This window comes from Mangifera indica, chromosome 16 (genome assembly GCF_011075055.1).
Source record: "Mangifera indica cultivar Alphonso chromosome 16, CATAS_Mindica_2.1, whole genome shotgun sequence".
Taxonomy (NCBI): domain Eukaryota; kingdom Viridiplantae; phylum Streptophyta; class Magnoliopsida; order Sapindales; family Anacardiaceae; genus Mangifera; species Mangifera indica.
Window position 1 is genome coordinate 9,738,632 of NC_058152.1, and position 12,450 is coordinate 9,751,081.

The 12,450-nt window shown below is 31.8% G+C and overlaps 2 protein-coding genes across 9 annotated transcripts; one reads left to right on the forward strand and one right to left on the reverse strand.

Annotated features, from left to right (window-relative positions):
• Nucleotides 1–118: 118 nt before the first annotated feature.
• Nucleotides 119–3,597, reverse strand: LOC123198662 (UPF0235 protein C15orf40 homolog). Of its 8 annotated transcripts, none has more exons than XR_006498098.1 (5): nt 3,321–3,597; nt 3,147–3,235; nt 2,424–2,694; nt 585–693; nt 119–402 (listed from the first exon to the last, which is right to left on the reverse strand). XR_006498098.1 is itself a non-coding variant. In XM_044613398.1 (3 exons), the coding sequence occupies exons 1-3, from the start codon at nt 3,499–3,501 to the stop codon at nt 2,566–2,568; spliced, it is 399 nt and encodes a 132-aa protein (XP_044469333.1). In that variant the 5' UTR covers nt 3,502–3,596; the 3' UTR covers nt 2,287–2,565. The 8 variants fall into 8 exon arrangements, 1 of the variants encoding a protein (XP_044469333.1); XR_006498094.1 differs by lacking the exon at nt 585–693 and adding an exon at nt 1,904–2,110; XR_006498095.1 differs by lacking the exon at nt 585–693.
• Nucleotides 3,598–9,294: 5,697 nt separating this feature from the next.
• Nucleotides 9,295–11,969, forward strand: LOC123198780 (G-type lectin S-receptor-like serine/threonine-protein kinase LECRK1). The gene has a single exon (XM_044613553.1). It carries the CDS (start codon nt 9,346–9,348, stop codon nt 11,776–11,778), a length of 2,433 nt encoding a protein of 810 aa, XP_044469488.1. The 5' UTR covers nt 9,295–9,345; the 3' UTR covers nt 11,779–11,969.
• Nucleotides 11,970–12,450: the final 481 nt, after the last annotated feature.

Genomic DNA, 12,450 nt, shown 5'->3' on the forward strand with positions numbered 1-12,450 from the left:
CTGCAGTTCCCGCCGATGTTACATTGATTCTTAAATGCGGTGGTAGATTCATTCAACAATCACTGAAGGGTCAGGAGACATCCATTGTGTGAATTTCTAAACCTTTTGCAAAAGCATGAATGCTTAATTCAGTAAATTTTATTTTCTATAATTCTGATAAGGTCCTATGGCAGAATTTTGTACACCCCACCAATACATTGTTACCAGGTCAACATCTCTTAGCAGGGAAACAAGTGGTTTCCAGAGTCTTGGAAACTAATCAATCAACCAGGATGTTTTGGCTTAAGATGCAGAAGGATGAAATCCTTGTGCAGTACCCAAAGGATACTACAGACAGAAGCACACATGCCTATTGGCTATGGCAATGTGTCGTTAAACGTGGATGTTGATGGCCATTTTTACCTGCTCAATTCAACAGATTTCAATATAAATAATCTTACACCAGGAGACAATTCTACAGAAGAAACGATCTATCTGATGAAAATTAATATGGATGTGATCTTTCAACTCTATTCAAATAAATTAAAACATAACAACAATAGGTCAATTCTCTGGGCTTCTATATAAGACCCTTAAGTGTTCACCTATGGGTCTCTGTAGCCTTAAAGGGTATTGTGTTCAAAATGATCAAGAAATCAGGCGTCGATATCTTCCAGGATATGCAAGAATTAAAGAGGGCAGCTGAGCCTCAGGCTGTCAAAAGAATTTCTCAGCAGAAAGTTGCAAAAGCTAGGCTGGAATATCAAGTACACAATTAAGACAGTAATATTTCATGAGAAGATGGTTCATATTCCGATCCGAAATCACAATCCAAGGAAGAATGTGAAGAAGCAAGTTTGAAAGATTGTCTCTGTCAAGCTGCAATATTCAAAGACATGGAAAATGCACAAAACACAAACTTCCCATGACAATAGGGAATTTGAAACTACATCATAATCAAAGCAGATAATTCAACATCTGCATTTGCCACCAAAGGAGGAGCTGCCAATAAAGGAAGCAAAAAAGAGCATCAAACAGATATTTTAATTGCCAGTGCTTCACTGACTGCTTTTACACTCATTATTTTGACAGTTGGAATCCTCATTTGCAGGAATCCAGTTTGCACATATAATAGCATTTGCACCAATGGCAAAATTCTATTAGAAGAGGATGTTGGTCCAAAATGATTTACTTATTTGGAACTATTGGAAGTGACTAACCATTTCAATGAAGAGATTGGTAGAGGAGCATTTGGGACAATTTTGCAGGGAAAATATTTAAGAGAGTTATTTGTTCCCAGGATGTTTGTGGTGTGTGTAACTTCATTTCTTCACGAATGCTATGAGTAGGTTCGTTTGAAGTAATATTAAAGACGCTTGCTTAAGGATTTGCTTCAAAAGAGAATCTAATCTGACCTCCTACCCAAAAAAATTGAAGGAAAAACTAAAAAACTAACAAATCAGAGCCACAACTCTCTTTGTCCAAACACAAGAACAATCTAAGACTAAAAGGAATCAACTTTGTGTTCTCTCATTTTCTGAAATTTGAATATGGACAATATCAAATGATTTTCATAAAATTCATGTTGTCATGTAACTCTTACATTAAAATAATATCTACAAGATGTTCCTGGATTAAGTGAATTCATTTAACTTCATTTGAGAAACAAAAATATCAAATAGAAAGAAAATGAGAGGCAAAGTTTGCAACATAAGCCAAGAAAGTCAGACACTTTGTCGAATTCCTCTACACATCAATACTCTAAAGTTAAAATTTTGTCCAATTCTGCTCAAACTGTCTATAAATTTCAATTTGGACACAAAGCACTCAACAAAAGTGGAGAGGAAAATCAAGAATCTTAACGATAATCTTACAAAAAATAGTAAAGACAAAAATAAATAGAGTTCAAACAGAGAAATAATACAGATTTACGTAGTTGGGATCTGGTTTTCTGTAGGAGAGTTAGCATGTACAGGTGCTTCACATGCTGGTGCTTCACAGAAAGGGAAATGTTCTTAAGGCAATTTTTTTGTGGCTTTCAACGCTAAATTCTAGTTTGAATGGCTGCTATTATACAATGGTTGAGAGAGACATTTCACATAGCTGCAGACCAAGCTTCTGCAGTAATTGACTGAAGGATAATTAGATTATTAATCCAGAAATTTATTAGCAGATTACTTGATAAGAAACAACAAGCCAGCAATAAATAATTGGACCATAGATACGTTCATTGTGTGGTGACTGTATTTATCCTTGATATAAATTCAAAAGAAAATCTCAACCAAAAATAAATTGAAGAGAACAAAATAGATAGGAAAGGATTCATGATAAAAACAACCTAATTAGAAAACAATACATAGTAAAATTAAACTCTAGTAACTCTTGCAGTAACAACTCTAACTAATACAGATAACCTTTTGCAGGTAAAGTATGACAACCAATACCTGTTCTGAAGCATCCTAATCTTCATCATGCCAATATTTCAGAGTCAACTGCTGAATGAATCATCCCGATTATCCAGCTTTTGTTGGGATGAAGAAAGGAATTCAAGCAAACAGATGCACATCGATCATTTCACCTTTTAGTTTAGGACTTTGATGCTTTGTCCAAAGCATTAAAAACATTTTGTGGAGTAACCTCTTCGACAACCACAATTTTGTCCCTTGATTTAGATCCAGAACCTATAGACACTTGCCTTCTTTTCACCCCTAAAACCTGAAACAAGGAAGAGTGAAATTATGAATTCCCATTCTATTAAACATGACGTCCCATCATGCATAAAACATAAATCAGGAATAAAAAATTGAATGAAAGGGGGAAAAGGGTAAAAGACTACAACAATGTTACCAAGTAAAAACTTTTACTCCACAATTATAAAAATTAATTTAGACCATGTCAAGGTGCATCCAGTAGAACTTAAATCTACTATCACCTACAGAATGTTCTTATGAATGTGCTTAGTTTAGGTTAATTCTCTTCCCTACTTGTCCTTTTTTTTTTTTTTTTTGGGTAACTTGTCCATTCATGCTTTCAGGATATGTAAAGGGAAATTTTTGGATTGGACCAACAAGAAGGAAAGATAAACAACATCCAAACTCTTTCTTAACATCCCCTTTCGTTTTCAAAAAAGAAAAAGGAAAAAAATTGAAAACCCAACTAAAACTCACCGAGCTGATGTACTCGAGAAGTGCCGCGTTCGCTTCGCCGTCCTTCGCCGGCGCGTCAATTTGCACTCCCACAGCCTCATCACTCACATCTTCGAATAACAAAACAACATGAACACACAAATGAAAATAAAAAAAATAAAGAAAGAAATCAAATAATCAAAATTTTATACGAACCTGTAATAGAGGAGACTTTGGAGCCAGGCTTGGCGTGGATGGTGATGGCCACAGAGGTGGAAGAAACGACGCGAATACATGAAGGTAAATTGTCGTTTTGAGTTTTGTTAGCAGAGACCTGGGAGGACAGAGTTGACTCGTCCAATTTCGCCTTGGCTTTTCCTTTTTTCGCCGGCGCCATATCTGTATCTCAAGTTCGGCAACGGGGAATGTTTAGCGTGATGAGTGTTCAACGTTGAGCAATAGAGGTGGGCCGTTACGGCCCCAAAAAATGCCAGCCCATGGCCAGTGCATGCCGGGTTTACGGGAAAGGCCCACAGGTCAGCCTTGAGACGGCTTGCCTTACAAAATTATTTAAAAAAAAATAACAAATTAACATTCCGTTAGAGGGTAGCCGTTATGCAACAGTTACTTATTACTCTCCGGCAGTGATGTAGTTATTGTCTATAGTTATTTTAGTATTTATTTATTTATTTATTAATTTTTCTATAAATATTACCCTAATTTTATTCGATTCTTTCGTAACTATTCAACTTTCATTGCTCAAATCAAAGTAATATAATCTCTCTTAATTCTTAATTGTTTTTTCATTTTATTTTAATTTTTATAATTTATTCAATAATATTTCATTTCTCAAAATCATTTCAAAAAGGGTTAAAATTAAAAAAATTCAATTATTTTGACAATAAAGAAAATCAATATTTAGATGAAAAATCACAATCACAATCACAATTGCGAATGCCAAAAAATTAAAAAAAAAGTCAAAAGTTTGGAAGCACTTTAGTCAAGCAAAATAATATATTGGTGGTAAAATGATTCAACATACATTATACAAACATTATCATTAAAGTTTAACATGTGTGAGTTCGAGTGGTATCGGACAACTCCGTAAGCATATTACAAGCATTGAAAAAAAAATGATACAACACGTAAAAGGTAACAACGAATTTCATTCATAATATAGTGACATATAAATCTATCTTATAGTGATAAATTATTTTATATTAAATGTGTGCCATTTAATAAATTTAATTGTATAAGATGAAATAAAATTAACACAAGAGATGAAATAGGAACAAAGAAAAATTAAAATTGATGTTGGAACTTCTTAGACCTCATTATGTTTAATGTTAAAATCTTAAAAAGCTTTTGTTTTTTAAGAATATGATGTAATGAATATTTTATAACCTTTAAAAAAATTCATCTATTCAATTTTTTTATAATTTATTATGAATAAACAATTTGTTAGAAATTATCGGGGAAACTTTGGAGACCCCTTTATTATTGACAATAGAATGTGTTAGAAAATTTTTATCTGAAATGTGTTTAAATTATGAAATAGATAGAAGTTTAGGTTCATTTAGAGGTAAACAATATTTTTGGTCTATCATCACGAAAAATATACAATAAGTAGTTTCAAACTTTTTTTTGGTGAATTTACAAATTATATAAATATTGATAATTTGTCTTAAATTTTGAGTGAAAATGATCAATTTGGTATTATTGCATAGTGTAGAGCATATAAAAAATATTTTTCAATATCAACTTTTAGTGTTAGTGGATATGTATTAGATGATATATGATTAAGTTCACATTCAAGTATTTTTTAAAATATTATATGCAGGAATGATTGAGAGACTGTGAATTTCAAATTGTAAAATCGGGTTGTTAAAATTATATTTAAAAATTTTAAAAATTCAGATATAGTTCAAAGTAAAAATATATTATACTTGTAAATTATAATACATATCATTTTTTTTTTCATGTATGATTTTCTTTATTTTATTGGTTTGATTATCTTTTATCATACTACTGAGATTTTTTTCTTTCATAAACAAGAGTTTTTAAATAAATTTCTATAAATACTATTCTCATTTAACTTAAAAAATTATGAATTTTAATAATTTTACAAAAAATAAAAAGTTTAATTATTGGTGAACCGGCTCATAAAACATGAAGGCTAGCTTGGTTAAAATAAAATTTGAGTTGAAAATTTTTTTATAAAAAAAAATAATTTTCACTAGGCAACTAACCATTTACAAAAACTTAAGTATAGTAATAATTTTTATTGAAAGAAATTGAATCAAACAAATTCAATAGACGTTAATGCTTATATTATTTTAAGTTAGAAAATTCCAACAACAAATTAAAGAAAATATTATTTAATAACTAATTATATTTATTCGTTAAATTTAAAAAAGAAACGAAAAATAAGTTTAACTTTTTAAATTTAAATCTCCAACTACTAATTAATATTTGAGGATCTCAGTAGAATTAACGATGAGTTTGACCAATTTAAATTTAGCATAACTTGTTATACCACAAACCTTGTCAGGCCATCTTGCATTTTTGAAAGGCTCAAAGCATGGCCCATAGCATGACAAGCATGCTTTTGTGAGCTTTTTGACGTTATTTAAAATTATAAAAAATAAAATAAAAATTATCAATGAGAAGCCTAATAAAGTTATAAATATTTACTATCAGTATCTTCTATTGATACGAAAGTTTTTACCAACAAAAATTAAACCAAACTTTGGTGGATTTATAAGTAAGAATACGAAAAGACAAACAAAAGAAAATAAAGAGTGAGTTATTAATGTGGTTTATCTGATAATAGCAAACGCTGACGATCACGGTGGTATTATTACTAAGACAATAACATAGTTATATTATTAAAACAATTAATTGATAAGAATATCTTTTTGTGGGTTTACTTTTTCTATCATTTTTTTATTATTAATAATTTATAGTAGGGAAAGTTAAAGTTATATGTAACATTATCTTTTAAGGCATGGAAGTTGATGGTTTGATAGACGTTGTCATGATCCTGGTATTGTAGGAAAGTAATTGCACTTCAATTTTGATTATTAAAGTTAGGGAAAGTGACTTCAAGATAATATGAAACAATTATTTAATGTTCAATATATTACAATAATCATGATAGATTTGATCCTTATTTCTTATTTATGGATTCTTGATGAGGTCACATCTAGTTTAAAACATTTTCTTTGAGTTATGAGCTAAAGTAAAGTTTATTTGCCAATTGTGGATCCTTTTAACAGGTCCTATTGTTGTTTAAACAAATGTTAATCACCCTAGTTGCAAGATAATTGACATAATACTCACACTTGTAAAAACTCCATTAACTAAGGACAACTAACAATAAGTACTTTATATAGTTCATAGATGATTTTTCAAGAATGACTTGAGTTTATTTAATGCAAAGAAGTAATGTTTTTAATCTGTCCAAGAAGTTTAAAGCTCCTTTTGAAACTCACAGTGGTTACAAGATAAGGCTTTTAGGTCTAGTAGAGGTAAGAAATATAATTCTTCCAAATTTGACAAAATTTTGAAGATGAAGGAATGGAACATCAACTTAAAATTAGTTACTCTCCTTCACAAAATGGAGTTTCAGAAAGAAAAACAAAACAATCATGGAAACGACAAAGTGCATGTTGATAGAGAAGTATTTACCCAAAAAATTATGGGATGAAACTATCTATACAACAGTTTATCTTTTGAACAAGTTGGCTTGTGGTGTAGTTAAAAGGCAAGATTCTACTAGAAGCTTGGAGTGATATAAAACAATAAAATTATACTAATACACTTTTAAATACACCATTAGATACATAGATGATGTGTTATCATGTGATTAAGTGAATTTTAAATTAAGGATAGAGTAATCCCTAATCACACGATGACATATTATATATGCACCTAATTATATTCTAAAAAGTATATACACATGATATTGTTTGATAGAAAACCAATTGTAAAACATCTAACAATTGTTGGATCATTGAATTATTCACAAATTCCTGCTAAGAACCAACACAAGTTAGAAGAAAATGTTGAAAATGGAAAATTTCTTATTTATAGCCCTCAAGGGAAAGGTATCAAGTATTAAATCTCAAAACACAAAAGATTATGACTAGTAGGTTTGTTGAGTTTGATGAGAATACACAATGGAATTAGGAAGAATCAAAAGGTGGAGAAGAACTCTACTTTAGCTACTCATCTTATTGAAGTTTTTTATTCAAACAAAGCACATGAGGTGGAGTTGTATGATAATTACAAAACCCATCTTTAGAATCTCTAGTTGGAAATATCAAATCATTGCAAAATGTTTATAAGAGATGCAACTTTGTTGCCATAGAACTCACATACTCTGATATGCGATACATATCATATTGTACGATATAATACGATACAGACAAAAAATAATACGTATTATAAGGTGTATCAAATTAATATGATACAGTAAACATATCATATAATACAATATGATACAATACATAGTTTTTATACAAATTGATACACTTTTTAAGAAAAAATGAATGCATTAAGGATGTATATGAAAAAATTTAAAATATTAAAGATGTTTGTGATGTTTTTCAAAATGAAGACGTTTCAATTATACTACTTTATTAATAATTTATTATTTTAATTTTTAAAAAGTATCATACAATATGATACACAATATAGTAATTTGAGTTTTTTGATATATTATATGATACACAATTTGACTATTATAGTTTGAATATTTTAAAATTATATACATATATCATTTAATAAAATTAACTAAATTATAGTTTTTTAAAACATAATATATATATATACGTGTAAAATAAATATAAAATATATATACAATATACATGTACAAAAAATAACAAAATAAATATGAAAAAATAAGTTGTATACCGAATCTAATTGTTTATTGAAAAATTTTGTTAAACATAGTATATATATATATATATATATATATATATATATATATATATATATATATATATATATATATATTTTAAATATGGTTTACAGTTTGATTCAATTTGAAAATTACTTAAACTACAATCCAAACAAAAAAAACGGTTTAAAAAATTTTAACCAAACCAAACTAACCCAACCTAAAATTTTTAAGCAATTTGATTCAATTTTATGATTTGAACCAAATTATGTACACCCTTATCCATGTCTTATCTCTTATTCATTTTCTTTCTATACATATATATTCTAGTTAAGCTTAGTTATTTGAAGTACAAATTTAGCCTGACAATGGCATTAAACTTCTTCAATCAAATCGAGGTGAACAATTAAGTTTAGAGCAGAATACCAAAAGGAGTGTGCGATGGTACCACAATCCTAGTACACCTTTGCCTAAATCTAGCAATAATTCATCTATTGTGAGGCATCCTAAAGAAACTAGAAGAATACTATTTTGCCTAATGACTTGGAGTTGGAGAAATAATTAATCTATTCCAATTGGAGGAATTATTGTTCTGTAGATGGATTGAGAACCGGTCCAGAACAATATAAGTAGTTTAGAGTTCTGGGCTTTTAACCAGTCCAGAACTATAATTCCTCCAATTTGAATCCCGTGTTAGTAGGGTGGGGAATATCAGCTTTCCTAGAAACCGTGTGATTGACTTGGAGAAAAGTGGGAAGACTTAGAAATGTTATGGTAGTGGCAACGAGATTGCAGGAAGTCGCTTTGACAAATAGCATTTCTAGCTGCATCATTCTTCCATTTACCGTATGATCAATTTTCAAATTCAAATGAAAGAGACAGCTCTACAAAGGTTAAGACCATTGACCACTTCACAGTCTTTTGAGCATTATATTATAATTCAAATTCAATAAAATTATGTATACTCAATTTGAAATATTAATTTGATGATTATATAATATATTATAATATAATTGAGTAATTTTAAATTAAATATAAAATAATACTCAATCATATAATAACACATAGTAAGTTAATTAAGTATTCAAAACCGTACCGCTCCATTGTTATATTTGAAATTTAAAGTAATCTTTTATTTTTAGGCTGACATGATAGTTGGGAAAAATTGTGAAAAAAAAAAAAAAAAAAACTAGAAAAGGAGAAGAAGAAGAAGAAGAAGAAAAGTCAGCATACCGCAAGTGCATTATTGAATGGTAATGGGTGAGTATTGAAAAGTCCAAGTCTTTTGAGCAACTTGACTTGGGGGAGACTTGATAAATTTTCTTAGATCTTAAAAATATGCAGTCAGGATCCTCTTTTGTATTTAGCTCCAAATCCATTCACTACAACCGTATTTCATTTTTTAACATTAAAATGCAGAGATTACATTTTCTTTTAATCCATTCTATCTTCTTGTTCTTCTTATTTGCATCTTCTGTTGTTACAGCTCAACGAAGACAGTCTAATATAAGCCTGGGAACTTCTCTAAGACCTACCACAAACTCCTCATGGCCATCAATTTCTAAACTCTACGCCTTCGGATTTTATCCGCGAGGCAATGGCTATGCCGTTGGAATTTTTCTTGCCGGAATTCCTGAGAAAACTGTCGTCTGGACAGCAAACCGCGATGATCCGCCGCTCCCCAACAACACCACCTTGCTGTTGAGTACTGAAGGCAAGCTTGTCTTGCAATCAGCACAAGGCCAAGGTACCGATATTGCCAATCAGAATTTTGTGTCTGCCTCTTCTGCTTCCATGCTGGACTCTGGAAACTTTGTGCTTTACAACTCTAGTGGAGGAATAATATGGCAGAGTTTCGACTACCCAACTGATACTATTTTGCCAACTCAACGCCTCCTGGCAGGACATGAGTTGTTTCCAGGTGTTTCAGAAACAGATCCTTCCACAGGGAAATTCCGGCTTAAGATGCAAAGAGATGGGAACCTTGTTCAGTATCCAACGAATACCGATGACACAGCTCCATATGCCTATTATGCGTCTGGTACAGATGGGCAAGGTGATAATGTGACACTAAACCTTGGTGTTGATGGCCATCTTTACCTGCTTAACACCAGTGGTGTCAATATAAAGAATATTGCAGAAGTGTATCCAACAGGAGGAGTACTTTATTTAATGAGAGTTGATTGGGATGGGATATTCAGATTATACTCACACAGTTTGAGACCAAATGGTACATGGTCCGCCGTGTGGAACTCGTCCCAAAATAAGTGTGATCCTAAGGGTCTGTGTGGCGTTAACAGCTATTGTGTTTTAAATGATCAAAAACCTGACTGTGAATGTCTTCCAGGATTTGCCCTTGTGAACCAGAGCAATCAGACTTCCGGGTGTGAAAGAGATTTCATTGCAGAAAGTTGCAGCAATGGGCATGGATCTGTCAAATTCAAGATCCAATCATTGGAGAATACTCTGTGGGAAGATGTCTCATACTTTGATTTGTCAGAAACAACCAAAGAAGACTGTCAACAAGCATGTTTGGCAGACTGCAATTGCGAAGCTGCCCTCTTCAAGAGTGATGATAGGACGTGCAGAATGCAAAGGCTTCCTTTGAGATTTGGAAGAAGAGATATGGGTAGTGGATCAAAAACTTTTGCTTTCATCAAGGTAGGAAATGCGTCCTCTGATAGTAACAATGTGCCTGGAGAGGAGAAGAAATACCTCGGAACCAGTTTGATAATTACACTGAGCTGTGTATTTGGCGCTTCTATATTTGTTGTTTTGGCAACTTGTGGGATTTTCATCCACAGATATCAAGCCTGGTCATACAAAAGAATTCCTGGAAATGGTAATTTCAGGTTATGTGAGGACGTTTCACCGATATCATTTACTTTTGCAGAGATCGAAAAACTAACTGATGGTTTCAAGGAAGAGATTGGAAGAGGATCTTCAGGTATAGTTTATAAAGGGACTATGATGCATTGCAATAAGTTTGTAGCTATCAAGAAATTAGAGAAGGCACTAGTTGAAGGGGAGAGGGAATTCCTGACTGAGATAAAGGTAATTGGGAGAACCCATCACAAGAATTTAGTTCGTTTGCTTGGTTATTCCTTTGATGGACCCAACAAGGTGTTAGTATACGAGTACATGAGCAATGGTTCTCTTGCTGATCTACTCTTCACACCTGAAAAACAGCTTAATTGGATAGAAAGAATGGGCATTGCTCGGGATATAGCACGAGGAATTCTTTATCTGCATGATGAGTGTCAAACGCAAATCATCCATTGTGATATAAAACCTCACAATGTACTCATGGATGAGAGTAGGTGCGCGAAAATTGCTGACTTTGGATTGGCGAAGCTGTTGAAACCAGACCAAACTAACACTTTTACCGGCATCAGAGGAACAAGAGGATATGTTGCACCAGAATGGCATCGAAATCTACCTATTACAGTGAAAGCAGATATTTATAGTTTTGGAGTAGTGTTGTTAGAAATCATATGTTGTCGGAGATGTATGGACCAAAACTTTCCAGACGATCAAGTTGTTCTCGAAGATTGGGTTTACCAATGTTTTGATGGTGGTGAGTTGAGGCAATTGGTAGGAAATGAAGAGGTTGATCTAAAACAATTGGAGAGAATGGTCAAAGTTGCACTTTGGTGTATTCTTGATGAGCCATCGCTACGTCCTTCAATGAAGAAAGTTTTACTTATGCTAGAAGGAACTGTTGAGATTCCAATTCCTCCAAGTCCTACTTCTTTTCTTACTTGCATCTGAGTCTTGGTATAGAAAATATAGCACAATGGATTTGCCAGTTTCATTTCCTTCTTTCAAATGTATTTATGTAGTTTAAAGAGTGAATTTATGTTCCACTTCCGCTCATACAATAATAATCTTTTTGTATAGCTAAAAATCATAATTTAGAATAAGGTAACTTCATTGCCAACAGAGTACGGTTCACAATTTAATTTTGATATGTTAACAAATTTTGAACTCATGCAATTTTTGTTGCGTTAATGCTTGCACTTTTGTCAGCTGCCCTTTGGGGGTTTATCGCTTGATTAATTCAAATTTATCTAAAAATATTTAGTTTTGGATTGTTAAACCATTTTTATTTTAGCACAAAGTGAAAATCCAGAACAAAATATTTTTCAAAGAGATTGAAGCCACCCTGATAATCTACTTAAGTATGACCATGGAATGCCAGTAAGGTTTGTTGCTAGAAGGCACAAAAAATCTTTGACTGTTCTTCACTATTTTTTGACCTACAACTATTGTACCAGATAAATTAAAGTTCCATAAACATAATAGAGACTCAAACCCAAGTTTTCACCTTAAAAGTTCTAATGTTCTATCAATTTTGTTAACCCTTAGAGTCCTATTCTTCACTGCTTATACATACCACTAGGAAAATGCAAATGTCACATTCATAAAATAGTATGTTCCCAC

What these genes read in the sequence shown, in the direction of transcription:
- LOC123198662 (XM_044613398.1), bottom strand. Translation starts at nt 3,501, where the DNA reads ATGGCGCCGGCGAAAAAAGGAAAAGCCAAGGCGAAATTGGACGAGTCA. An exon ending in CAAAGTCTCCTCTATTACAG is followed by an intron (nt 3,236 to 3,320) that starts GTTCGTATAAAA and finishes TGTTATTCGAAG; the next exon opens with ATGTGAGTGATGAGGCTGTG. An exon ending in TTCTCGAGTACATCAGCTCG is followed by an intron (nt 2,695 to 3,146) that starts GTGAGTTTTAGT and finishes TCCTTGTTTCAG; the next exon opens with GTTTTAGGGGTGAAAAGAAG.
- LOC123198780 (XM_044613553.1), top strand. Translation starts at nt 9,346, where the DNA reads ATGCAGTCAGGATCCTCTTTTGTATTTAGCTCCAAATCCATTCACTAC.